This window comes from Phasianus colchicus, chromosome 1, assembly GCF_987193195.1.
Source record: "Phasianus colchicus chromosome 1, bPhaCol1.hap1.1, whole genome shotgun sequence".
NCBI classification, from domain to species: domain Eukaryota; kingdom Metazoa; phylum Chordata; class Aves; order Galliformes; family Phasianidae; genus Phasianus; species Phasianus colchicus.
In genome coordinates this window covers 36348888-36376452 of record NC_143436.1, presented here as the reverse complement: position 1 = coordinate 36376452, position 27565 = coordinate 36348888, and the positions used below count along the sequence as shown (strand labels likewise).

The 27565-nt window shown below is 38.4% G+C and overlaps 1 protein-coding gene across 1 annotated transcript in view; it reads right to left on the bottom strand.

Annotated features, from left to right (window-relative positions):
* MYRFL (myelin regulatory factor like) overlaps window positions 1-27565 on the bottom strand; it is a 42410-nt gene that overhangs the window by 5223 nt on the left and 9622 nt on the right. Inside the window, exons 4-20 of the mRNA XM_031589611.2 lie at window positions 27225-27483; window positions 25691-25782; window positions 23778-23925; window positions 21695-21890; window positions 20570-20646; window positions 18989-19099; window positions 18351-18441; window positions 13255-13455; window positions 12759-12867; window positions 12174-12283; window positions 9701-9864; window positions 9048-9111; window positions 7825-7910; window positions 7029-7100; window positions 6877-6923; window positions 6619-6780; window positions 2716-2778 (exon numbers count right to left, since the gene is read on the bottom strand). Of these exons, the coding sequence (XP_031445471.2) occupies window positions 2716-2778; window positions 6619-6780; window positions 6877-6923; window positions 7029-7100; window positions 7825-7910; window positions 9048-9111; window positions 9701-9864; window positions 12174-12283; window positions 12759-12867; window positions 13255-13455; window positions 18351-18441; window positions 18989-19099; window positions 20570-20646; window positions 21695-21890; window positions 23778-23925; window positions 25691-25782; window positions 27225-27483 (2052 nt within the window). The remainder of the gene's footprint in view (window positions 1-2715; window positions 2779-6618; window positions 6781-6876; window positions 6924-7028; window positions 7101-7824; window positions 7911-9047; window positions 9112-9700; window positions 9865-12173; window positions 12284-12758; window positions 12868-13254; window positions 13456-18350; window positions 18442-18988; window positions 19100-20569; window positions 20647-21694; window positions 21891-23777; window positions 23926-25690; window positions 25783-27224; window positions 27484-27565) is intronic.

Genomic DNA, 27565 nt, shown 5'->3' with positions numbered 1-27565 from the left:
CCAGAGACTGGTCCAGCCTGACCTTGAGCCCCCCTTTAAATACTGAAAGGTCACTCTCAGGTCTCTCGGAGCCTTCTCTTCTCCAAGCTGAACAGCCCCAGCTCTCTCAGCCTCTCATAAGGAGTTGTTCCATCCCTTGGATCATTTCTGTGGCCCTCTTCTGGACACACTCCAACAGGTCCACATCTCTCCAGTACTGAGGACTCCACATCTGGACGCAGTACTCCTCCCTCGATCTGCTATCATGCTTCTTTTGATACAGCCCAGGATGCAGATTGCTTTCTGGGCTGCAAGGCCACATTCCTGGTACTGTGATGGTATGGTGTTGTGTTTTGGATTTAGAATGATAATTATTTAGAATGAGAATAATATTGATAACTGACTGATGTTTTAGTTGATGCTGAGCAGTGTTTACACAGAGTCAAGGACATTTCAGCTTTTCCTGGTGCCCTGTCAGCAGGGGTACAATGAACTGGGAGGGGACAGAACCAGGGCAGCTGACCCAAACTGGCTAGAGGGATATTCTATACCATGTGGTATCATGCTGAATGAGAAAACTGGCAGAAATCAGCTAAGAAGGCTGCTTCTCAGAAACTGGCTGGCCATTGGTCAGTGATGATGGTGAGCAACTACTTTGTGCATCACTTGTTTTGTATATTCTATCATTACAATTATCGTCATCCCTTCCTTTTCTGTCCTATTCAATTCTGTCTCAACTCACAAGTTTCACATTTTTTTCTGATTCTCTCCGCCATCCCACTTGGGGTAATTGAGCAAACAGCTGCACAGTGCTGAGCTGAAGCTGGGTTTAACTACAACAGTCCTCTCAGTGCCCCATGTTGGCAATAAGAAGAACTAAAAACAGCACTAGCAAGACTGATAACTTCATAATACTTACATCCTGAATTTGGCAGAAGTTTACAGTTCAATAAATGCAAACATGGAATAAAAACCTCTACCAAAAAAGAATCACATTCTGGAATTAGCTCAACATCTTATGTATAAACAGATGTACATAAATTGAATTTATGCATATGCACATATATGCAATATTTTTGGGGGAAACACAGAATGCAGTTAGATGTTTAGATCCTGGTAATTGAAAACACTAGTTTCTAGAGGGAAAGGAGACCTTCAAAGCACAGCTGGTGCACTGATTACCAGGAAAGATAAGGAAAGTAACTGATTATCAGAGTGATTTTGCTCCTAGCCAGGATGGATCAAGTTCCCCTGCTTGCTACAGACTTCCTGTGACACCTTGGGCCAGCACCTCTTAGTTATGGTGAGCTACAACGATGTGACTTTTCCCTGAGGCAGATTAGCCCTGTGGAGAGTTCAGGGCAAGAGCCAGCATGCTGACACAGTTGCACAGCTTCTGCTTTCAGATCTGGCTTTGGAGTAACTGCATTGATCTGCATCCCACAAAGCTTACTTTCTCTGGATACATCTATAGCATCCCATCAGTGTATGTGCATGATTAGGCAACAACTCAGACTCTATGCTAGCCTACTTCAGCCTGTCTTGAGGTCCATAAACAGAAGGGAATGAATTGGTTTAATTCCACCAAGTAGACTGAGATTCACACTGCCAATAGGAAGGGGAAAACCCAGGTGGGGATGCAGTGATTGAGCTGCCAGCAGACAGCTACACTCTGGCTCTTCCCTGAAGTACAGAGGTGCTGATACCTTACATCTGACAGTGATGTGCAGGAAGCATGTAGAGGACATGTTTCAGCAGGTCCAAGCCTGTTTTCCACACTGAACTGTGAACACTGCAGAGGAAGTTGATGATTATAGGCTGACGTGTGAGTGTATCTACTCAACTTCCAACTTGCACATTTCCACACAGATGAACACTGAGCACGTTCATCCCAAAGAACTAGTGTGGAAGAACATTTCCCTGTGCCACAGCACCTCACCAAAATATGTATCATAGCAATGCCACAGAGGCCCTGCTTTGAGTTATGTAGCCACTGTAAACAACTTAGAAGGGGAATAATTTTTCCAAGATCATCTCAATTGGAACACACCCAAGCTACAAGCAGAACCTGTGTTCTGTTACTCATATGACTCTAGGTAACAACCTGCTTTAAGTTCATGTCAGTACACAGACATTTTATTGTGCAAGTATTCCCCAGTCTTTAATCAAACATTTTTACACAACTAAACAAGCAAACAAAATACCACTTGAAACAGAGCTTCCACATGATTAGAAAAGTCTAGAAAATACTTCTGCTCATGTGGAATGACTGCCTAAGGCAGGGATGGTCCCCTTCAGCAGCTGATGTTGACCTAGCAACACTGTAGGTCATCCGGGCCAGCCTCAAACATTTCCTTTACACTCTGTCATGTTTTTTCTGCCACAGTCATATGCTTAAGCATTTTGCTGTGTAGGAGTTAGCACTACCTATCACAAGATTTCAGCTCATGAAGAAAAAGTAACTTGTCATTTTATTGCATCTGAAGCCAAGTAGTAGATCTCATTGAAGAAGGCAGCCAGAATGTCTACAAAAACCTATTGAAGATGCAAGAATTGCAATAAGAGAATTAAAGTGAACTGAAGATATTTAACAGATTCCTAAGCTCTAATTTTCTACAATGACCAGTAATAATTTTAACTTCTCCAAATTCCAGCAGTATAATTCCAACCCTAAAGGCAACCTTTCAAATTTGTACAATTACACATTTCAACAGTTTTTAAAAAAAAAGGACTTACAGTCAGTTCCAAGATCAGGTCTCCCGTCAGTATTTCCTCCAAGTAACATGTCACATTTGTTTCCTGTGAGAGGAGTATTTACAAATGTCCTCCAAGTTAGCCTTTCATAGTAATAACAATAAAATATGGATACAACTCCCCAAGACATTTTTGTCAATTATCTCTCAGATAAAGGCATTCATAACCAACAGGAGAAACCTTTAAAATAACTTAGCTTTCTGAATTTGAGGACTGACCCAAGACACGGTGCTTCAAACACAGAGAGACGTGTCATTTAACTGAAGAAACTAATACATACCTCTAACAATATCATCACCACAGTCACGATATGTCACCTCTATAATTTCTAACACTGAACTAGGCTGGGAAATTTCAGTTTTGAATTTTCTTTTGCTCTATTAATTTTCTCAGCATGCAGCACTTATCCAGAAAAGTGAACTTTAAAGTATTGTTTGAATAACCATTATAGAGTATGATCTGAGGAGAGCAAAAGGCCCTTCAAGTCCATAGAACATGGTTTAGATCTGTTCTTGTGCTTTTACGCTAATTGCCAGCCAAGTATCCAGAGAAATGTCACCAATAAATTGGCACTGAGAAATGTGGAGCTTGCCTGAAGTAATATGCTTCATCAAATACCATTTCATTTGGGCAAAAAATGGAATCATGCATTAACAGAATACAGAAATACTCCATTTCCATGTTTTCCAAAAGAAACACTCTGATTTAGAGTGACTGTTTAGAACAGAAGTCCCTATTTCACTATATAAAAATCTGCTTTCAAAAATTAAGAGTCAGAATGCATAATTTCCATGAGACTGAAACAAAAACAGCTGCATTGACCTTACTGTTTGCTTATTTATTCCAGATTTTGGCTTTTGTTTTATTTCAGTACTGGGAAATAAGAGTATCCAGAGATTTCCAGCATTTTTCTGTTTTGCTATGAATCGGTGTTACTGCTGCTAGTTATTCTTAGCATCCATTTTCTATTTACCTGCTCCTCATACAGATTTGCTAGTTTCACCAACTTAGATGGTAAATGCTGCATTTAGAAGTCATCTACTATCTAGTGTGTTAGCAATGCACCGAATGTTCCCTCATGTCTTGCATTTTCATTAACTGAAAACCATTCTGTAGGAAAACCTATTGGTAAAAGCAATAGATTATTCACTAAAAGAAAGATGTTTTCCCTGTAGGTGTAATACTTCAGCTCTGCAAGTGCTGGCAGGAATACTCATTACATACTCTGAATTACTAAACATTTAATATTGTGATTTCTTGTCTGGCAGATTGTGGCATTAAGTGTATACCAGAAAATTGTATAAAACTAAGAAGAAAACAGATTTTCTTAACTGAGATTTCAATAATTTAAACTGAGTCAATTACCAGTGTAGATTTTTTTCATGTATAGAACTCCAGTTGCAAATCCACTATATCAGGAACTACAGAAAAAACACTGTAGAGTTCAGTAAATGGTGATATGCTTCTGCTCTATCCCCTACAGTAACTCAGATGTCTTTCTCAAAAGTCCATGTGGGGTGGGAAGTTCCACTTTTATTCACTAACAAATACAGAAGTATGGGCATGACCAGAATGAAATGATAACATCCTCACTCTCCAGACACAATTCACATAACCTTATCAAATAAATCTGGTATACTTTTTTTTTTTTTTCCCCTCAAATGCTTTCTGGTTTTAATTCACACGAGTTGGAATAATCTGTAAGCAGTATGGAAAAGAAATGGTGATGATTTCATGTACAGTACCTTGCTAGGAATCTGCAACTAGTATCTGAGGGCAATATGCATGAACTGACTGAAATCCACCTGGAACACTCACTAAGCATTTAATGTGAGGGGAGAGACATGAAGAAGGAACAGTACTCCAAGGGAAAGTAAGAACAGCCTCTGGTTACCAGAGACACAACACAAATGGGCAAGCAATGAGTATTAGTGGAATGGAAGCAGTTGGTAGAAAGACCCGGATGCCAAAGAGTATTCATACTTTGCATTTCCACTAAAGTCAGCAGAAGTTAGAAAGTCTAAATCTTTCAGAGAATCCAGTTTTTATGACAAAGTATGAGGAAACAACGCCATATTAAGGTAGACTACACAAAGATGTCCTGAATTTTTGCTTAATAAATTTTGTCTTGCTTATGAATGCTTTCCTTTCTAGCTGAACACTCCTAAGAGCTGCCTTCTCAACAAATTTGAGAAGTTAGAAAGTAGAATCTGCAATGCATGTGCCCAATAGTAGTCTTCACTCACAGAATTCAGGTTTCGTGTGGCAGAACAATAGAAGGTCTGTTGAATATGCACTCCTAAGTTAGCATGTAATTCAAATAGTTTTAGCTTTCCATGAAACAGACCTATCAGTTGATTATAAAACATACAGATTTTATCTTGATTATTCCCCATAATTTATGCTCAGCTTTTTCTTCTTTTTTGATTTTACTTTTCATTTATTTTGGCTAGAGCTACATTAAGCGGCTTGTTGGTTTTCCTTCTGTTTAGATTTCATATTGACATTCTTCTGTCTGGGGATAAATTCAGCTTCATTAAACTTGGGCAGCTCTGAAATCTTTCAGTAGCTTGTGTACTGTGTTGATTTTTCACTCTTGGATCTACACTTAATGCTATTTGGAGCATAAGACCTTGAGAATGTAATGCTTTGTGTTTATTATTATCTTCTCTTTCCACCTAATATCAAAAGCAGCCAGCTGGGGATAGAAGGTTTTCATATTTCATTTTCATCTGTCTACAGTTCCCTCATTTGTAAATGAGATTAACATCTTTTTAATTAATCAACACTCTTTCAGGCTTCAGACTAATACAAATCACTTAAATATATGACCTCTTGAAAGTGTTGTACTGAACTATATCTGCCACAGGGCTTACTGTGGCATTAATCACAAGAATAGCAAGGACCACTAACATGCAGTTTGTCTGCAGACAACAGCACTTTGCAGTATAAAAAATGGCCATTGAGTGAACCTCACTGAAGCAGTTCTTGAGGCAAGAGTTTCACAGCAAGTGGCAATGCCCATCCTTGTAGAAATTTGGGCTTCAGAGGCTGAACTGTGTCTGTCCCCAGTTTCACCTCAACTCATCAACTGTGGTTGATGCAAGAATTTTTGCCAAGACCAAGAAAGGAGAAGTATGAATACTGAGTTTAGTAAGACTAACACTTACTTCTTCACACTGACAGTGTTAAGGTCAGCGACTGATGAATACAGATTGCAACTGGCACATAACTCTATGTATAAACTCTTACAAATGTCTTAAAAGTTGTAAGCAATGCACCTACTCGTATATTACACACATAATATCTGGTAGACAAAATCTGAAGGAGAATTCATTCCAGTAAAAGTAATTTATTTCATAGAGCACTGCCTTCAAATAATATGCCTCCACTCGAAATCACTGCCTGAATGATCAGTTATAACTGGAAGTTTTATGTTTTCTGGCAGTTGAATTTCTGTTTCTGCCCACAGAACAGATGCAGTATGACCACACTGTGACACTATTAAGTGCTTTGGGTTTTGTTTTAAAACTGTACATTCACTCTTCACTATGCTCAATGAATTCCTGTCCAACTTTAGCCAAAGGTTAATTAAAGGGATTAGTGACTTCCTGGTTCACATCAAATCATTTACTGTGAATGGCCAGGAAGAACAGTGACATTTGACAAACATTTTAGGACCCAGAACTCTTGAAGGTAACCAGGCCAGAGGTTTCAAAAAATACTGACAGCAGTGATTGTTAGTTCTATCAGCATTTTTGAAACTCTGGAGTAGGCCCTATCTCAGGTAGCTAACTACTTTCAAATATTCCTGCTTCTTCCCTCACTCTCTTCCTATAATCCGTATTGAAATGGCAAATAACAGAAATTCACATTTCAACTTACGTGTCTCCTCTGAATTGGTTTCCTCATAACTTCGATATTTGATCATTGCTTGATGAATTGGACAACAATAAACCTTGTCACAAGGCAAAAGATCACAGAAGTTTACTTCAGGAATCCCGCTGATGGTTTGCGTGCTCTGAGAAATTGTGCTTTCCTGCAATGCTAAAGAAAATACGACATAATTCTCACTAGTGCTACGTGTCTATTGGAATTTATAACAGCCTTTTATTTGCATGCAGACTGGTAAAGATACAGTACCTGCTGTAGTGGTAGAGGGAAAGAGTACAACAGAACTTGAGGTGTTGCTGATGGAGAAAAAGAAAAACAATTCATTAAGAAATGGTCTTCACAGTGGACCACAGATTGGTCCACAATCCAATATTAATTCTAGCACTTGTTCAACTACTTGCCTGGAAACAACATGTTTCTCAAGATATTTGTCATGGATGCTAAGTACATAAAGGGTCGATATTGTCAAAGCACTGTAAAAAGAGAATTTTTCTGTAAATTCACATCAATCTTCTAAGTGACACAGAGATAACACCTTACCCAAATGCAGTAATGAAAGGGTTAACTAGCCAATTACTTCCCCTTTAGGGAGGGAAAATCTCACTGAATTAAATATTTTTTAGATTAAGTACTTGCATACAGAGAAATTCAAAACAAAATATAGTCATTTTTTCCATTGCAAATAGAATCAAAACATTCAAGATACACGGAGAGACTGTGAGTCACAGCTCTGAAACAGAAAATGGCAATAAGCTCAATGTCCCAAGTAAAATTTTCTAAGAATCCAATGTCACAAGTTAAATTTTCAGAGTGACAGAACTGCCCATCACAATGGGATGGGTAGTTTAATTTCACACATCTGAAGTTGTACTTAGGCAGAGAACAATAGCATGAAATACACAGAGCCTCACAAGTCTGGCTTTGGACACGTAACATGAGCCACTGAGATGCATTCAAGGTGCATCACACATTTTTACACGGACAGTGATTAGTTGTACGTGTGCCACACACAGACCTCACTTTCCTAAAACGACTTCAACCTTGTCATATTACCAGGCATGTTCACTATTAATTTTAATATATTGTGTTCTTTAAGTAGGAAGAGTGATAGAAAAAAAAAATTGCATTTTTCTTTCTGATGAAACTATTAGAAAGGGGAAGGGAAAAACAAGGCAACTGTTGATAATTAGTTGTTACCATAGTGCCATAACTGCAACCAAAGCTATTATAGTCACCCGGAAAATCTTCCTGGAGCAAGACTCTTTCCTCTTCGATACACAAACCTAAAAAAAGCATGTTTGGTCAGGCAAAGAAATAAAGAAATACTGCACTAGTCTGACTTTAATTTAATTTCTTTTTCTTTCAGAGGGATCATATGCACCATTCTTAAATGGTGGCCAACTTCTAAAGCAAAACACTCGAGCAATGACAGGCTGTCTAAAAGCATGAATGTGCTGCACACCGTGGATAGTCTGGGGACACAAACATTACACAGAAAGAAAGAATGGATAAAAATGACAGCTCCTTCTCTTTTCCTGCTGCCATTTTTCATGTTCCACAAGAATTTAAAAATTAAATGAAGAACTCTGTAAGCAGTGGCCACATCTAAAAGATGAGCAGCTTTCAGCGTATGTTTAGACCTCATTAAACCAAAGCTGGTGTGAATGCAGAAGAAAGGTACTTTTCAAGCAAGTAGAATGAGCTTAGGTCATGGAGTATTTGATTGTTCTTATAGATCTAAGAGCATTCAACATATTATTTTCTCTCACACTTCGGCACTGTCAAAGCAAGACAGGTAAATGTGCACCAACTCAGCTTAAAAAAGGACCTAGCATCCTAGGAAGACTGTCCTGAAAAAGATCAATAGATATTCCCTAACTCATTCAGTTCCTATTAAAATGGCTCTCTTCATTCTACCTCGGGACTGGCAACTTGCAGTCATGTAGCAATAGGAAAGACATCCTATTGCTTCAGGTTGTCTTTATCACCTGAAAGATAGTATTAACCAGTAAAAACAGGAGATGCAAACAATAAGTCACAGAGAAAGACTCAACCAAGAAACTAAGCTGAGAAAGAATGATCACTGTACATACTTCCAAACTGCAACTGCATCATTTTCATGTAAGGCTGCGCTGCATCGTGTAAGCTCACCAACTAGCTCAGCAATTCTTTCCTGATGGTTTCTTCCTGCACACCAATATGGATCTGCCCCCTACACACAATGCATAGGCAAGAAGTAGAAGTGCCTCATACACCTTTTCTATCTTAGTATAGGAAGCTTTTGAGCTTCTAGAATGATGCTAAATAATTCTAGCTAAGGGATTTTATTATATTTTTAGAAGCACAAAAACTTTCATCTGCAATTCAACACAAACAAAAACTCTCTTATAGGCATCTTTCACATACTTAGTGTCACTCACCTTGCTGGATTTTAGCTGGACTGATTTTCTCGATGGCAAGAGACTAGTGACTCGACTACACCCGCTGTAACAGACAAAACTTCTTTGACATTCAAATGCTTCAGCAAGCAGTAAATGAAAAAAAAAGTGACATTTTTCACTAGGGTGTCAACGTCACTTGCTTTGCAATTGTAACATTTGAAAAGAGAAAGGCAGAGAAATCATCAGATTCATTTTCAAGAACAAAAGCATCCAGTTAACTCCTTGAGATGCGTGTTATTAGATGCTACAATTGATTTCAAAGAAAAGAGGTTTAGAAATAAGAAATAATCATCACTTTCACTGAAGCAGTAATGAACATATTTTATTGCAGAAGAGGCTCTGCAGACCTCTCTCAGCACTAATTTCCAAGTTGCAGGGCTGTAACTGGACAGAATCTATCTCTGATTTACACAACTGAAGCAACTACAGAAATGACTGCGATTTAACTGCCATTTCACATATTAACTGTGTCAGTGATTTAAAACACAAGAATTCTGCAATTTTTTGCCTGAATTTATTGCTTGAAAAGAGCTGAACTCAACTGTCAAGCAAAACCAGTTTTCATTTCTACCACAGAGACTTCTTTGTTAGTTTCTGTGACAGCTATCAGAGAACATCCCAGACTGAGGTACCTGACTGTGCTCCTTTCACTGACTGTTGACTTTAAACTGCTTAACCGTTTCAGCCTGGCCAGTTTTCTGTTCCACTGTTCCAATTCTTCTATTCTGACTTCAAGGTTGTTGGTTAGTTTGCAAAGCTGTTTTACTGCACCTACGTTTTCCATGAAGATCTGATCCTAAGAAGCAAAATGGGCAAAATAATGACAAAAGCAGGTACAGTACATTCACCAATTAGATGCAACAAGCAGTAATGCATGCAGAATTCACCTATGGAAGGACACACTGAATATTTAAAATGCAAACACAATTTAAGCCACTGTAAATGGGAGGTCACTTTGACTATAAAACCCATTTGCTAGATTGAAAAATTGCTTGTAGTAGTTTGTAGTAAATTGAAAATGAGGACTTACCTAAAAATTTGAAACTAAAGGGTTTTGTAGACCAAGGATTTAAACTATATTTTGAATTCATACAGTGCCGAATTTTAAATATGAAATCTGTCAAAGCAGGACTTTGCCATTTGATTTTAATGTTGCAGCTGAGCATTGATTTCAGAAACCCCCCCAACAGAATGTCCATCCAACCATTTACCTACAGGATAGACAAGCCAGGCTCTTTCCACATATAATATGAATTATACAGAAGCAGTAAGATGGGGAAAGAACCAAACCAGAAGGTTAAGCTGTGATGGTCAGATACTACCTTCTTCTCTTTTGGATGCCACCTTAAACAAAGCTATGACTGTCCCAGTCAGCCATAGTCAACTGTCAGCCATAGAGCAGTAAGGCAAAATTAGTTCTGCCTCTTGCCTTGTAAATACTTCACCTTACTTTTAAAGGTGACTACATTCTGCAAAAATAGACAGTATTTTGTATAAACAAAACCAGATCACAGGTATCTCATTGGTAAGCTGCAAACATCTCCACTGATGGATGACCTTAGCAAACAGCCTGTTTATAAAAGAGTGACTTCAAAATAACCTTCTGTGCACAGAACTGTGAAATCAATCCTACAAGTCAGTCACCCTCATGTCAACGGTACACAGAAGCCACTCATTCCATTCTCTTCAAATCAGGCATGAATTTAATTCTGGGTGGCTTCAGGTAGCCAAGAAAATGGCTCACCCCCAAAACATGAAGGTATATTTTATTTTGAGAAAAACAAACAAACAAACAAACAGAAAGGACTGATTAGAGTTTTACTGACTCATTGACTCAAATATGCAGCACTGTGAGGTTAAGGAGACAAGAATAATTCTTGCCCCAAAACATCAAATTTCCACATGATTAAGATATTTCCCTAGAATGTAACAGAGCCCAGTCCAAATATGTAATGCAATGAATTAGTTTCACAGAGTTTGACAGCTCTCCACAGGTAACTAAGACACGACACACCAGCGAGTTCCTTGCTTATTTTGAACAAAAATTGGAATGCAAGGTAATATCAAAGTTCAAGGCCTCATCATCTGCCTGACTGCAAGCAAAGAGACAAAAAGCACTGTTATACACATGTACTTCTGTTACTGAAGAGACTGAGATATTCAAATTATGGCAGCTCCGGGTACTTAGTGCAGATATTCTATCTGAGACATTAGATAACCCAAAGCTCTACATTCAGTTTACATCTTGAGGTGTTAGATGAAAGTTCTTTCTCATTCCCCTGCCCCTCCCTACATCAAGGTCACAGAACTGAATATTCACATGTTCTGCCACAACTGTTAGGAGAAAGAAGAGAAAACAAAGATGTCACTGCAGTAATTTACCCAGCCTTGTTGAAACAGCAGCAAATCATAGAATCATAGAATGGCTTGGGTTGGAAGGGACCTGAAAGAGCATCTAGTTCCAATGCCTTCCTGGAGGCAGGGCTGATACCCACTAGATCAGGTGGACCAGAGTCCCATCCAACCTGGCCTTGAACAACTCCAAGGATGGGGCAACCACTTCTCTGGGCAACCTGTGCCTCACCACCCTCTGAGTAAAGAAATTCCACACACCTAACATAAATCTCCCCTCTTCTAGTTTAAATTTATTTCCCTTTGTCCTATCACTATCAAACCATGTAAAATGTCTAATGCTAGTTCTTTTCTACAAGGATCTATAAATCAGCTATGAAGGTTGCAAATTTTATCATCTTCCTTTCAGTGCTCTCTTCAGAAAGCCCTCCTCCCCACCTGCTCAGGTGTCCAACCCTTTGGACCAATGCTACGAAATTGCTATCCACATTTTTCAGTGAATTTAAAGTTTTTTGTATGTTCTCTGCTATTGTATGATTGATGATGATGTTTTAATGCATGTAAATACTTACTGTTTTTAAGAGATTCAAACATTTACTAACACCTGATGGTTCCATTTTTTTCAATAACATGACACAAACTGGCTTTGTGCAGGCTGACCTCTTTGTATAAAGAACTGCATGTATTCATAGCACCGCACATGAAAGGAACAGTCTAAAAAACACATCCCCACTTTCTTGTTCGAGACCATACCTTGTCAACCATGAGGAAGTTTTCTATTTTTTCGCCATTATCGAAAGCGACATCTCCAGCTTCTCTAACAGCCTGAGGTAAAAGTTCCTTCACTTCCTGTGCTATTATTCCTGTTCACAAGATAACAGAAGCTAAAGTCAGGAAGTGCAGTGACATACCACTGATCATGACTGTGTGTTTAAATTGAGTTGTCCGTCCTACAACCTGCAAGTGGGGCCAAACATATTCTAGGATATATTTATGGAGGAAAATCCATGATTTCACATTTTTTTCTATTCTACAGAAAACAAACAGAAACATTTAAAATTTCCTTCCATTTCTCTGCCATAAGAACAAAAGTGTTTCTGATGTTGTACTTCACTCTTGTTACACCTCTGGAAAAGTTATCACCTGTCTTTAATAATTGAAATAGCAGATGGAAAACACCAGACATGCTTAATTTAGGCACTTCTAACTCACAAGAGAAACACAGAAAAGTAAGCAATTGTAGTATTCTAGAAATTAGGATGAAATTTTAAAAGGAACTAGGGCACAATGACCAACAGTGGATGTAACTGAAAACTGGCAACAGAACTGATTGAATACCTGTTTCATGAGTATTTTCTATTCCCATAACAGATGCAAATTCAGGCTTGTAGTTGTACTCCACCAGCCTCATTTGTGTTATTCTTCTCAACTGCTCATTTGTATCGACCTAGTTGGACAAATACCAAGATTAGTATGTTGAAGCACCAAGAATAGTAGTGGCCTTTAGGACTTCACTGACATAGCAACAAGCCTGATACGGTCATTTAGCCAATCTCAGCATCAAACAATATGAACAGTGTTCCCATTCCACATTACCAGAGTGCTATTTGTATTTGTATTGCCAGCTATCCTTCAGTCTAAAAACTGACATTTACAGATACCCCCAACTTCTACAGGCAGGCTCCCAAAGGCCACTGGTCATGGCTCTACTGAATCTCCTTAGGCCAGAATTTCAGCACATTCAAGTCAAAAGCACTCTTTCATGTATCAGAACAATATCCATAAACATGCTGTGGTGCAAACACAAAAGCCCTAAGTACACCACAGCCCTCACCTCCCGGATATTCTCTTTTGCTCGGCTGTCAGATGGATGCATGACTCTGCCCATAACTTTTGCATTTCCACAGACAACCAGTGCTTCGTCTGGTGCATCTGTGTTAATTCCTACTCGACCGTGACAGACTACTGTCTCTGGAACATGTCCTCGCTGCCACAACACATCACTGTCGTTCTCAAACTGCCCTGGGTTAGATGCCTGCAAGAAAAAACATATAGTTAAAAATACAATATAGCATAGATGTAGTATTGCTGTATTCCGCTGGGAATTTGACATAACTAATTTTTAATGTTTAAATTGTATTCATGAGAGTTTTTCAACATCAATATAAAAAACAGAGTGGAGTCAGTTTCTGCTCATACAGCACTTGCTTTGTCCCCTGAGTTCTTTTTTATTACCCCAGTAAGTTAAACTATCAACGTTTAAAGCTTTTCAAATTTTAACACAGCATAGCCTCCCTTGATTTCACAAACATATTCAGCATGTACTGAGAGCTTGTGCTGAATAGATCAGAGGTGATCTTGCTTGAATTCACAGGACCCATAGAATAGATGCTCCAAACCATAAACATCACATATTGCAGATTTCCACAAATAACCCTTGAAAACAAGTAAGTGGAAAAAAGAAGTCTACATTAATTAACTACATTAATTAAATGGCAAATTACAAACTTAACTGTAAATCATCTGTGGAAAGGGATTGTTTTCTTCTCTGTTAACACTGCACCAAGCACAGAGGAGCCTTGCTCCTCAACAGCAATACTGAGATAAGGAGCAGAAAGGGAGGCAGGAAGAGGTAGTGAGGTCACTACCCCTACACACTGCCTTTTCACAAGCATCAAAACATCTGCTGGGGAGCCATGATCACAGAGGAGATTGGGTTTTATAGGGCTTAGATTTTCTTTTTGGGTCCATTCTATTTCCTGCAGCACTGTTGTTTTGCAGCAATGTCACAGAGACAATCACATAGCCAGAACTGAAGGAATGGAGAACTGTGGCTCAGAAGGAGAAAGGCATCCAAAACCTGCCCCAGGGCTCCAGTTTGATGTACATTTCTTTTGACAGTAGGACCAGTCTATGCAGCCCACTCCTGACCACCACCCCGACCTGCAAGCCCCCAGCTGATACCCTGACATAGAACAGGATGGAGGAGCCAACCTGACTTAAAATTAACCAAGCAAAAAGAATTAGACTTATTTTTAACACCAACCCATCCCCATTCCAGTTCACTGCAGGACCCCAGAAAAACAGTTGTGCCAGCAGACTGAGGAGGAGTGTGGCAACAAGAGCAAGACACTTGATAGGAACAAAAATGGGTCATTCAATGCTGTCCCAAAATGAAATGTACCTAAAACCAATGGCCCGGGAGATATGTCTTCTTGTGGGCATTTTCACAATAACATACACACATGCGCAAAAAGGTCACTAAATCAAAACTCTTTTGACATTTTGAGCAAGGTAAGTCTTACTAATATGCCACAAAAAGAAAATGGAATGATGAGATATTTTTTAATGATTTGTAGTTTGGTGCTGGTAGAAAACAAGGCTTAATGAAACAGGCGGGAACAAAATTGCTTTCCAATAGAAATTTCCGCAAGTTACAGCTACCAAATGAATTTTGCTTTCATTCAGAAACTGAGCTACTAAAGTGTAAATTACATTCAAACCCTGTATGCTAGGCTATACAGACCTGCAAAGTCTATAAACAGCAGTTCCTGGAGAGGATGCGGTCTGGAAATGCAAATCATGACAACTATCCAGTTAACCAATTGTCATTTTCAGTGATGGATCCGAGAGTAAATGTATTCAAAAATTCTCTAAAATACTCCATAATGTTCAAAAGGAATTTGCATCAGAAATTTCATGTTGAGGAACCAGCGTCTTTCAATGAACACACACACAAAAATTGTGTATAATTAAAAAAAGCATTTGCTTTCAATAATTGAGTTTGTGGATTTATTTATTCCTTTTATTTTTAAATGTTGAATTCACTCTTTCAAATTTCAGCCTGACTGGGGGATGATTGCAACAAGAAATTCGGGTTTTCTCAAGCCTTTGACATCTACGATGCGCCATGTTGTGCACTTATCACTGTTTGCCTCAATTAGAGCATGATCTGATATGCCTGATAACCACTATTCAGATGGTAGTTACATTATGTTATGTTGCAGGGTATGAAGGGCCAGAACAGGAACCACTTTCTCCAGCAGTGCATTTGTAGAGCTGTGCTTCTTTAAGGAAACCACTGGCTAGCTTAGGATCCACTGAAATCCTTTCAGATGTCTGGAAAACCACTTTTTTTATACATATATATATACTTTCCAGCTTTCCTGCTGACATTTTCACTGCTTTAAATCACAAGCAGTGCTGTTCTTTCTGCTTTTCTGCCATATTTTTCTTTGGCTGGAACAGTGGGCAGGTTTGCCATATCTCATTCACTGGATTTCTTCTAAAAAACTCTGTTCACACATGCATTAAAGAAGCATTCTTCACGGAAATTTCAACAGAATCTAACATTAAAAATTGGAGAAGAATGTACATTTCTAAATCTTAGTCCAAAATATTTATCATAGAAATAAAAAGAATCTCAAGAAGTAATCAAATATGAAAATTCAATGGCTTTCCCACATTAGCAGGGAGACAACATTTGTAACGTTGCCAAATTCAGAAAAATTCAGAGAGCACTACTGTGGAAATTAATGAACAAAAAAAAAAAAGGGAAGAAAGAAAAGAAATAAACATACAGAAACAATACAAACACAGTGTGTCAGTGCACTGAAATGGAAGAACACACAGCAGTGGCCAGAATTATAAAACTCTTTACCATACATACTATTGAAACTTCAAACTTTGCTTTCAAGGCTCTCTCGAAGCTCCACTCACAAAGGGGTCTAGGCCTTATCACTCTCCAAAAACCTAACCATGGCTCCAGGAATGAGTCTTGTGGCACAAGAGGGTACACAGAAATGGCTCAGACAAAAAAGCAGCCAATAGCGAAATGGTTTGAAAGTCTTAATCTTCTTTCAGCAGCCCCCATCCAACACTACATATCGTGGGCATATACACTTTCTTTCCAGACCCTAGCCCTAAACCAGACTGTAATTCTAAACCTAGGCAGATAAACTGCCACCAAAACTCATCATGAACAACTACACAGAAAAAAAGCTGCTAAGACTGAAAGATAACTTAAGAACTCATCTTTCTTCAGAAGCTCCTTCCCACTCCAACAGATGCAAGAGCTCTTAGACTCTAAGACAAAACTCAAAGACTAGCCATAACCAAAACCCCAGAAATGCTCCATGACCACAGCAAGAAGCTCCATGATGGGCCCAAGCAGAAAGGTTTTCTGGACAGCAATATTCTGATGGCACTCATATTCCTTTCCTAGCCCCTAGGACTACAATTTCGCCTCAGTCAAAGCCCTAAAAATAATCTCCACAGTAAAATTAAACATTATCCAAGATAGTGCCCAGATCAGATGTGAAATTTAACCTACAAATCACAGTAAAAAAGAGTGAGAACTGAAAGGTTTTAGAAGTCCTCACCTTCCCCTTGCAGATCCATTGTACTCAGTCACATCAGGGCTCTGCACTGTTACCACTCAACTAACCTAATCTTAACTGTAGGTAAATCTACAAATTGCCCAGATCTGACACAGAACACTACCTTTGGCTAACATGAAAAATGGGCTAGGACTGAAAGCTTTTGGCAGACCTCACCTTCTCTTTGCAAGCCCTTTTCAGCCCAACTAATAGTGGAGGTCTGGACATTTTCTCTCAGCAAAACCTAAGCCTAAACCTGAAACTAACCCTAGTCTTACTCCTAGGTGCAACATGAACCTCCACCTAAGACTTACAAGGAAAACAGGCCAGAAATGAAATCTCTGGGGAACCCATACCAATCTTTCACAGCACCGGTGGAATCCAACTCAGAATGGGGTCTGGGCTTCCTCTTTCAGCAACTGTAACACAAACCAGAGAAAGTGCCCTGGTCCAACGAAGAATCCTATCAATGTCTCACACAGAAAAAGAGACAGGTGTTTGCAGCCTTCACCTTTTCTTTGCTTTTCATTTTCAGCCCAGATCACCCTGGGGATCTAGGTTTTCTCCCTTTACAAATCCTAACCCTAACACCAGTGACTAGGTCCAACACAGAGACCTGCACCTAACATCAACACACAAAAGGGGCTGGGACTGAAAGCATTTGGAAGCCCTTATATTCCCTTTGCAGTGCCATTAAAACCCCAATCACAATGGAATTCTGTGCTTCCTCTCTCAACAAACCCTAGCCCTAACCCTGGATGGGGCTCAGATCCACACAGACTCCCATGTACAACTCACATGAAAAAGGGGCCAGGAATAAATGTTTTGGAAGCTCTAACCTTCTGTTTGCAGAGTTTTCTCACATTGAGGTATGCTAGAGCTCTGTAGTACTTCAGTTTTCAAACCTTAACCCTATCTTTAGTCAGTGCTCAGGGACAACACAGACCCCTCAGATATGGCTCACGCCAAAGAAAAAGAACCTGAAAGCAGCCCATGTATTCAGTTGCATATCCTCACTTTATTTCTCTCTCTAAAATCCAACTGGAACCCTAATCCAAACTGCTGGGAGAAGCTAAGTTCCTGCATGGCTTTTAGATTCCTTGCACAACCCCTCCATAACTCCTGATACATTATAAGTATGACTTTTTAATCTTTTCCAAGCCTAAATAAAGGCTAAGGCTGAATATTAAATGGATAATTTTTTTGATCCCTTTATCCATATAAAGTTAAAAAACAATGAGAGAAATTTTCCCTGTTGCTGTTTTGAAACACGTATTACAACAACCAACTTACTTAAGAGCTCATACACACAGCAAAGTGCCAGCAATAGGTCTTAATCTTCCAAGAGCTACTTGTCCTTCCTTGCTTGCCCCAACTTCTAACATTTCAAAATCCTGGTAATTACAAGATAGCAATGTATTCATATCATACACAACTGATATTTTTTTCTGGATTATTTTTATTCTGTGGTAATTTTTCTATGCCCAAAGATCCCTCTTAACAATCTACTGTCAAAGCAGTAAATGTGAAAGCAATACATGTTTTTACCTACCCTTACAATGATCTTTTCAGAGATGTTTGCAGACAGCAAGTAGAATTGGTCCTGAGACACAGCATACAGTCCAACCACCAGCATGAAGTATCTAATTTGAAATTGATTTAATGGAGAAAAAAAAATTGAAGTAACACTTTGTTGCAGAGGGAAATAAAATGTTTTAAATACAATTTCTACTACTGATACATAAAGAGATAGCCAGAATGTTTTTAAAACTTATTTATATCATGAAAGAGAATATGAAAGAGAAGGTTTTTCTTCCACTCTCAAACATTACACGCTCTTTCAATCTCCCAAATCACTGAAAAGGAGCAAAGATGGTATTAACTGAAATATTTAAGTAAGGATTGGGTTTGGTTTTTGTCTTCTTCATTATGTAAGCCAACTTTCTGGCAATGTTTTCCTGAAATGATCTTTAACCATGAGGATAAGGCATTCCCTTCTTTTGTTTTGTAATTCTCACACCATTCTGTGACTCTAGAAGAGAGGCCTTAAAGCAGATAGCCAGTATCAAAGAGTTTGAAAGCAATGAACCACAAGAATTTGACAACATGCAGATCCACAAACTTAAGCTCCATTGTAGAGTGGATGTTCTTTCCACTTCCCACACACTGGCCAATCAGCTACAACAATACCTTTGGTCAGGATTAGGTTTCCCTTTTTTTCTCATATTATTTGCTGTCGTTTCACTGAAATGCAGCCTTCCCAGTGTCACTTTAGTTATCTGATCCCCTGGCAGATCAACTCTAAAACAGGAAAAGAAACAAGATCAGGGAAATAAGTGTTTGGAGATCTACCTGGCTCTACCCAGATTTTTTCAAACTCATTAAAACAGTCTTAAGAGAAACTGATAAATGAAAAAGACAACAGAGGAACTCAAGTAAAAATGCAGCCAGCCTGGTTTTGTGAAAATGCATTAAAATCACAATGATCATATCAATGATATAAACAGAGAAATTGCTCTTATTAGTATGAATCATTGTTTCTTGGTCTGTTTGTACACAGTCTTGAACATAATAAAACTATACAAAAAAATTCTTTACAGAAAGGGTTGTTAAGCATTGGAATAGGCTCCCCAGGGAGGTGGTTGAGTCACCACCCCTGCATGTGTTTAGAATCCATTTGGATGTGGTGCTCAGGGACATGATTTAGCAGAGGGTCGTTAGAGTTAGGGTAGTATGGTTGGGTTGATGTTGGACTTGGTGATCTTTGAGATCTTTTCCAACCTCAGGAATTTTATGAGTCTATATGATGAGAATCTGTTGCCTGCAAAGGGCATCATTTCTCACTATTGGATTTGAATTTACACATCAAAATAAAATAAATAAATTTTACTGCTTGATGTTTTTTTCATCTACATCTAATTTGTGTGCTTGAAAGTATAAAATGTACCATGTGTGCCTCAAATACACCGGCATCACTCTTGTAAGTGACAAATAATAACATTAAAGAGTTTGCATGGGGGAAAAAAACAGTCCACCTTCTCAACTGCTGTGGGTGAAAATTGCACCATCATCACAAATGAAACAACTGACAGGCACCCAGATGCATTACTTTTCAGAATGTAATAGGAATGATAATGTGATAGTAAAGTGAAAATCCAGCTCTCTATCCAAGTTCAAAGTTCAGTTTTGCAGATTGTGTATTGCAGCCTTTGTCACAACACTGTCCCATCAAACTTGACACCAGCTTATCTTTTTTTGCCCAAAGGCCTATTCAATTATTTATAAAGAACAGATCAGCTCCAACAGGAGACACACCAGAAAAACTAAAAGTGATTCTGCCACTGACTAAGATGCAGAAGAATGGCAGACAATTCCCAAGAGAAGTTGCACAGATGTTTCTAGCAGAGTCACTTCCCCTTAAAAGCACTGCAAACACATCTCATCCTTGTGTATCTCATGTCCCTGTAGCACAGAACAGGAGCATTACTTACATTTCTTAAGATGCAAAATACATCCACCACCCAGCTTTAGTGACACACAACAATGCTGCTAGCTGAGTACAAATACTTTGGATGGGCATATTTCATACATTTGTAAGGCTGCCAAATTTTTTCCTTTGTAAAAGAATACCAGGTATATACCTGCAGTTCTATCTGCTCACCCAGAACGAAACCGAATGAAGACTCAGAAGGCTTAGAGTTACTATGAGTTTCCAAGAACTAAGTGTGTCAAATTGAAAAAAAAAATGAATAAATTTCTCAAAATTCTTACCTAACAGGATAGAAAGTTTTTTTGCTTCGATCTGACTGAGACTGCTCAATAGCAATTGTTTGATTTGGAGCTTCCATCTATTAAAAAAAAAAAGACAATAATATTAAATTTGGAAACATATAAAATATGCAATATTAATCAGTAGTCAGCTGTGCCTGAGACAGTGCAGTCTCTCTCATTTCACATGGAACTGCTGAGAAAGTAACATGGGAATTGACACCTATTCAGCTGACAGCTAATCAGTGCTCTGTTCCATGTAGCCTATATGGCATAACTCAAAAGAAAAGAAAACAAAATAGGAAAAAACATGTAATAATTTGCAAAAGAAAACTTGCTTTCTGAATTTTGCTTGCTTCTATTCCAAATCATAGCTGTAAATATTTAACATGAGGACTAAGCTATGTATGGCATTCACTAGGTTACTTTAATGTGTCTGAGCCTTTCTTGGATGGTACCAGTCAGCACTTTGTTTCAGATGGGAACACACAACAGTAATGTTCAGTAATTTCTTCTGCATTAATGCTTTAGAACATATTAATCAAAACAGGTACAGGATTTTTTTTTTTAATCACTAAATTTTGAAAGGAAGTGAAAAATTGGTAAAATTTCATACTAATTCTCTATATGTAAGACTGTGGACCCATACTGGCTGGGAAGAATTTGGTTCTTAGAATGAAAACCTGGCAAGAATAAACATGGGTATTGCATTGGTTTTCTACATGTGAATTGTTCAAGAAAAAAAAAAAAAAAGTTGATTCATCTTCTTTGATTTTTGAGCTTTTCTTTTAACACTTCTATTTGGCCAATGGATAAACTGGCCACCTACACACCAACCGGCATCACTACACCACCCACAGGGGGAAGAAAATTCCAGACAGTGAGAGGGACGTGACTGAAACCACGAGTAAGACAAGCATTATACCTTTCAGCATGTATCAAGCACAAGCATCCACAAAACATCACTCCCATAACATTCCACACAGAAGTCACCATAAATTGATGAGTTGTCTTCTATCAGTTCTTGGTCAAACATGTTTACAAAAAGGATTCATTTATTGATCTTATTCTACAGATAATCATGTATTAACATTAAAAGCAATGCACACAAAGAGGATAAATACTTGCCCTTATTCCAAAAGCTTTCAGGTAAAACTTTTCTATTGGTTTTACCCCCAGCTGAGTTTTGACATATTTTGGATGACCAGTGATTCTAATATGCACTGTGATTTGGAAATGATTCTTCTTCTGGCACACAAAGGCATCGTCTGTTGCTGAAAAATTAAATCCTTTGTCTGTGACAATGTGATATCCTATGGCAGGTCTATGAAAACAAGAAAGGACAGCAATTTTAAGTACAGGCATATTTGCATCTTTAGTTCCTACTTTTGCATGGATTAAAAATTCATCTGCTTTTACAGACAAAATGAGAGTGGAAATACATCATTCAATCACCAGTTATTTTCTTCTTAGCTTCTTCAAGGTGTAAGAATGAAAATGCATGTAAAATGTACTGTAATTCTCATCTGACACATTAAATGCTTGGAAAGCAGACATGGGGAGCTTACATAATCCTCATTTATAACTCTGAAGATGATATGAAGGAACTCTGTGCACCTACAAGTACAACAAAACATTTTAGCATATTCATTACAACATTGCTATAAACCACAGAGTTGAACTACTATGCAGACAGCAACGCACTAATGAGAGAGCAAGATTCCCTATTCTGTTCCTCAGTTCCCACACAAAGTTCCTCTGCAGCCTTTACTCAAGTTAACAGGAAAGTAATAGAAACTGACCCTCTGGACAGACCACTATAAAACTCTTTTATAATGTTGTAACATCCTACCTCAGCTAAGAAAACTCCATTCCATTTATTCTAAAGGACCAATCCGTTACCCAGGAGTATTCTGTCATTAAGATTAATAGCAAACAAGGGAAGCTATCAACAGATCTTTCTAAAACAGCCAGTGAATTCACCATCCCAACAATGCTTCCAGTCCTCTGATTTAAGTGATGGGTAATTCTGAAATAATAGAACTACATGACAACGCTCTCTTATACGGGCATTGTCCTTTCTTGATAATAAAAGCTGGATAATCACTATCCCTTGTCTGATGCTACTGTGAAACTCTCATTACTACAACTACTGAAGATGGCTTTTCAGAACTCATCCATTTATTTGCATGTTATTGGTTGGAAGAGTCAAAATGTACAGCCTTTACAGGCAATGTACAAATTTTGTTACCTTTTTTATAAATGATGAATAAGCCCCTTCCAAACAATCACAGATTATCTGACACAAGAAATAAAGAGAAAAGTTCTTTAAAACTATTTCAAAACAACAGTCATATTGTTGATAATTTGTATTCTTATTCGGTAGCAAAAATTGTGTGCTGTGCTGTAAGTTACAGCACATCTTGGAAGAACAGCTCCAAAATGACCTCACTTAAGTGAAATACTGATTTCTTCTGCTAATAGTATCCTAATCGCCTTTAATGGTAATCACACATGTATTTGGATTTTTTAGAGATAAACATCACATTGTCTTATCTCTGTTGATACAAGCTACCAAGAAGGGTGAGTCTGGAATTTCAGTTTTTAAGGAAAAATTAATTAAAATGTAACTGGGCAGGCAGCAGGTGAGAAGTCTCCCACCATCATCTCTAAGATCTATGGTAGCCATGAGCTGAAAGGATAGCAAGAACTAGCATCCACCCAGATGGACACTTCATATCCCAAACACATCGGAAGCACTGGAAGGTTTCTTACAGTTCTCCTTTATACAGGAATATTCTTAGTTCTTGACTGAACATTTTACATACGTGTCTGTAGCCAGGAGACTTGAGTTATGTGAGCCCAGAAGTAAAACAGGTATCTTCTATTTCCATTTCTTTTATGCTCAGTAAGTATATAATAGGCTTAAAAAAATAAATAAAAACTAACAGGTATTTGGGTTAAACCCATTTTTCTTTTTCTCTGAAATCCCTGAAGGGAAATCAGAAAACCTAGCATGAATTTCAAGCAGTGTTTGAAGTTGAGCTTATCTGATACATCCAAAAATTCATATCCCACCACCGCTATACCTCCTTCTCCCAGTTTTATATTCAGGAAGAACAAGAGATGACAAATGCAGCATTTATTCCTATACAGTGCCAGAAAAAAATAAAGAAAAACTTTTTTTCCAAGTGCAATCTTCAGTGCTTACAGTTTTTCATAATTAGAGTTCACTAAGCTGTTCCACTGAGAAGTTTGATATAGTTGCCATGTTAGAGCTTGGCAGCATTTTTCCAAAGCTGCATTCTGTCCATCACTGTCATATTCTTGCACTTCAGCAGCACAGTCCTTGAGAATTGCTGTAGAGAGATAGAAATCCCGCATTAACATTTTATATAATTACATACATAAAGCACAAATTATTCCAAATATATTTAAATCTTAACTTTCCTTCACAACTATTCCAAAAGACCTTGTCCTAGAAAGTAAAATTTTCCGCTTGCCTGATTTGTAAAATATTACACAAGTAGCATTTCCTATTTTTATTATCTCCCAAAGGATGCGTAGTTCCTTGGGAACTGGGGGAGGGGAGGAACCAGCCCCAAATGGAGAGCTAAATAAGTAGCTCTGTAAGAAGCTGTGCAAGAAGCAAAGTGGGACAAAGAAGTGCAGTGCAAGTACAAGAAGCAAAAGAAATACAGACAATTCCCATTCTCTCCAGTGGAAGTTTAAACTGAATATATTCACTGCAATAGATTCTTAGTTCCAGAGATAGAGGCACAGTTTCCACTGTGGTTACCTGGTTAATGCTTTCGGCGTATATAGACAGCATTATGAGACAGTGTAAACTGTAATTCTTAGAGGTGTTTTACATTTCATGATGACAGAGGAAAATGCAGTAGGGGAGACAGATAAATGGAGTGCAGTAGGGATGGGAGAGAATCTGTTAGGGTTGTTAAGCACTGGAATGGGCTCCCCAGGGAGGTGGTTGAGTCACCATCCCTGGGTGTGTTTAAAATCTGTTTGGATGTGGTGCTCAGGGACATGATTTAGTGGAGGGTTGTTAGTTAGGGTAGTATGGTTAGGTTGAGGTTGGACTTGATGATCTTTAAGGTCTTTTCCAACCTGAGTGATTCTATGATTCTATATAAGCAAAGATATTTCTATGGCCTGTGACAGCACAGTGAGACAGAGCTCATCTTGACCAGAACAATTTCAGGCTTAAGCATCATTTGTGAATCCCCATTTCTGACACACAAAAGGGAGTGAACATATTAAAAAAAAAAAAAAAAAAAAAAAAAAAAGACATTCACACTTCATTTCTAGAAGATTCCCATGCCTTTTCTTTTCAATGCTTGTGTTCTTCTTCCCACTAAGCGTGGATTTGTGACACAGACTCCTAAAGATAGCATATTTAAAATCATGTCTTTGAAGTAGTAAAACCAGCAGTAACAATTTTACTGACAGAGGTGCCTGCTCTGGAACTGCCTTTTTTTTTCTTCCAGCAGTGGCAGACTTAGAGAGCTAGTCACAAGCAAGTGATACTGACAAAACAAAAGGAGGCACCAATGGCAAACTACCGTAGTGGGTTTCCACCTGCTACTTGTTAATAAAAAATCTAAAAGACGTAAGCTTAGAAATAACTAACTCCAAAGAAATAACATGCAACCCTCACATTTTCCATGAGACTGAAAGTTCCTCAGGCAAACTGTAGAAAATGTATGGAGCTGATAAATTAGATCAAAAAGAGAAACTGCGATCTGTTTTGCTCACACACCAGATTAATTCCCTATTGAACTGACCCACATTTCTTTGCCCATTCTATTTAGCACCAAGCATCTCAGCAGAGTGTGGTATCATCTGCAGGCTCACACGTGGAGAGGGCACAACATTTGGAGGGCCAGCAGTCAGAGAGAATAGACGTAATAATTCAAATCTCTTTGCAAAATATAAATAGATCCTTATTTTCAAATAACACCAAAAAAATGAACTGCTCCAAAGCTGGTAGTGGCAAATGGGTTGTTAGTACCTCTACCATTTCAGAGCCAGTAGGATATATGCTCTTTGAATACCTGCTTGCCTATGGTATGAAATATCAAATTCTGTTTTCATGGAGTTGCTTACCTTGACTGGAGTTGTTGCACCAGACTTGAGGATCAGTGGTATCTCCAAGCAACTGTGAGAGCTTCCTTTTTATGCCTGATGCTGCGGGAGTGCTTTTAAAAAAACACATTAAATTACTCATTTCAGTCTAAACACAGTTATTAGAGTCATATTATAAGAGAATACCCGGCTATTGCAATCTAATTGTACTGTTACCCAGATCTTAATTTTCTGGGATGAGGAGATTGTTTATGGCTTTTAAAAACTGAACTATGCGTTTTTCCTTCTAAAACATAAATTAATATATTTTTATGTATCATACTAATGGAGAACTTAATCTCTTATAAAGGTTTACAGAGTGCAATCTGCAAAATCACAATATCAAAATTAATAACAGCATTTTCTTGAGTGATTTTACTCTACTGAGTGTGAACTCATTTTCTTACACAGAAAACAAAATACCATCAGCTGTTATTAAGCTGATCTGTTAATAAAGACATCTCAAGGGAAAACTGGCTGGACGCAGTTTCTCGGAAAGTGAGATTTCAACATTTTCCCTTTCTGCAAAGGGGAAAAGTTATTCCAAAATTTTGATATTATACAATGGAACTTGGAATATCCTATGGATGGGTCACTCCTTTTGGGAAAAAAAGAAAAAAAAAACAATCTCCAAGTCACAGGCAGTCCTAATAGTACGGATGTCTAGATTTCTCTACAAGTGAAGAAAAGCCTGCTTGACACAGTGTTTTTCTGGATTTGTTCAGAAAATCTACACTAGGTTGAGAAGTATTTTGCACCTTAAGTTCCAATAATGAAAACATTTCCTCAAAAAAATGATTATGACTAACTGGAACCTTCTACTGCAAAGGAAACAATTTATATATAACCAGTTTCACCAAGGAACCGAGGCCCAGCTTCCTTTACTCACATCACCAACGTAACATGCAACTGACTTTCACACAGGGGAGGAGACAGAGAATCTACAACCCCAAGACTAACACTGGTGAATACATATGATCTCCCAGCAACTGCACAGATCCCATTCTGGCACACATTGGTCAATTCATTCTTATTTACTAGGTATCATGGTTGGATGTCTGCACTACCCAATGTATTTTAAACAGCCAAGCATCCACTAATAGATAAATATGGCAGACGGTATATGAATATAATTTCACTTGCTTACACGGATGTGACAATTCTTTTCCTCTCATGCCATGTGTCAGAATACCTCCAAGACCCTTATGGACAAGTCCCTACAGTAAGTATTGCAAAACCCCTGTTTTTATAATCCAGTTATCAGCTACCTGTGGATTCCTCCTTAGCCCTGCATATTTCTTCAAACTGAAATGCATTCCTAGGCATTTTAATCCTAATTTTAATCAAGATGTTTAAAGAGCCCTCAACCATAAGTTTCCCAAACGCGTCTAAACACTGCCATCCTGTGGAAAATTCTGTACCCACAGGGATTTTACACCAGTCCGTCACCACATCTTTTACCAGCTCCATTTTTTTTTTTACTGTATCTGTCTCATTTCCTGTATAAAGGCTTTACCTAGAAATCTGAGATACATTTGGCTGAAAATATGAATAATTAAAACCCAAAGAGTTGGAGGATGTAGAGTTATTCCATGGAGTCATAGCATTATCTCTCTTCATACAGCAGCCCTGGGGAATGCTGCAAGGATGTCCGCTGCTGCTGGGGTCAGAAGAAGTCTCCAGGAATCTGTAGGGAAGCTTGCTGGGTGCCACAGCAGACGGACATGGGAATGGAGACTGCTGCCCACTTGGCAACGTAGCATCACCCCACGTGGCTACAAGCAAACAGACAAGAAAGTAAATAGTAAAAAATTGAGCTGGAGACCTTCCTACAAGTTCAGGGGGAGCCAGAACTCA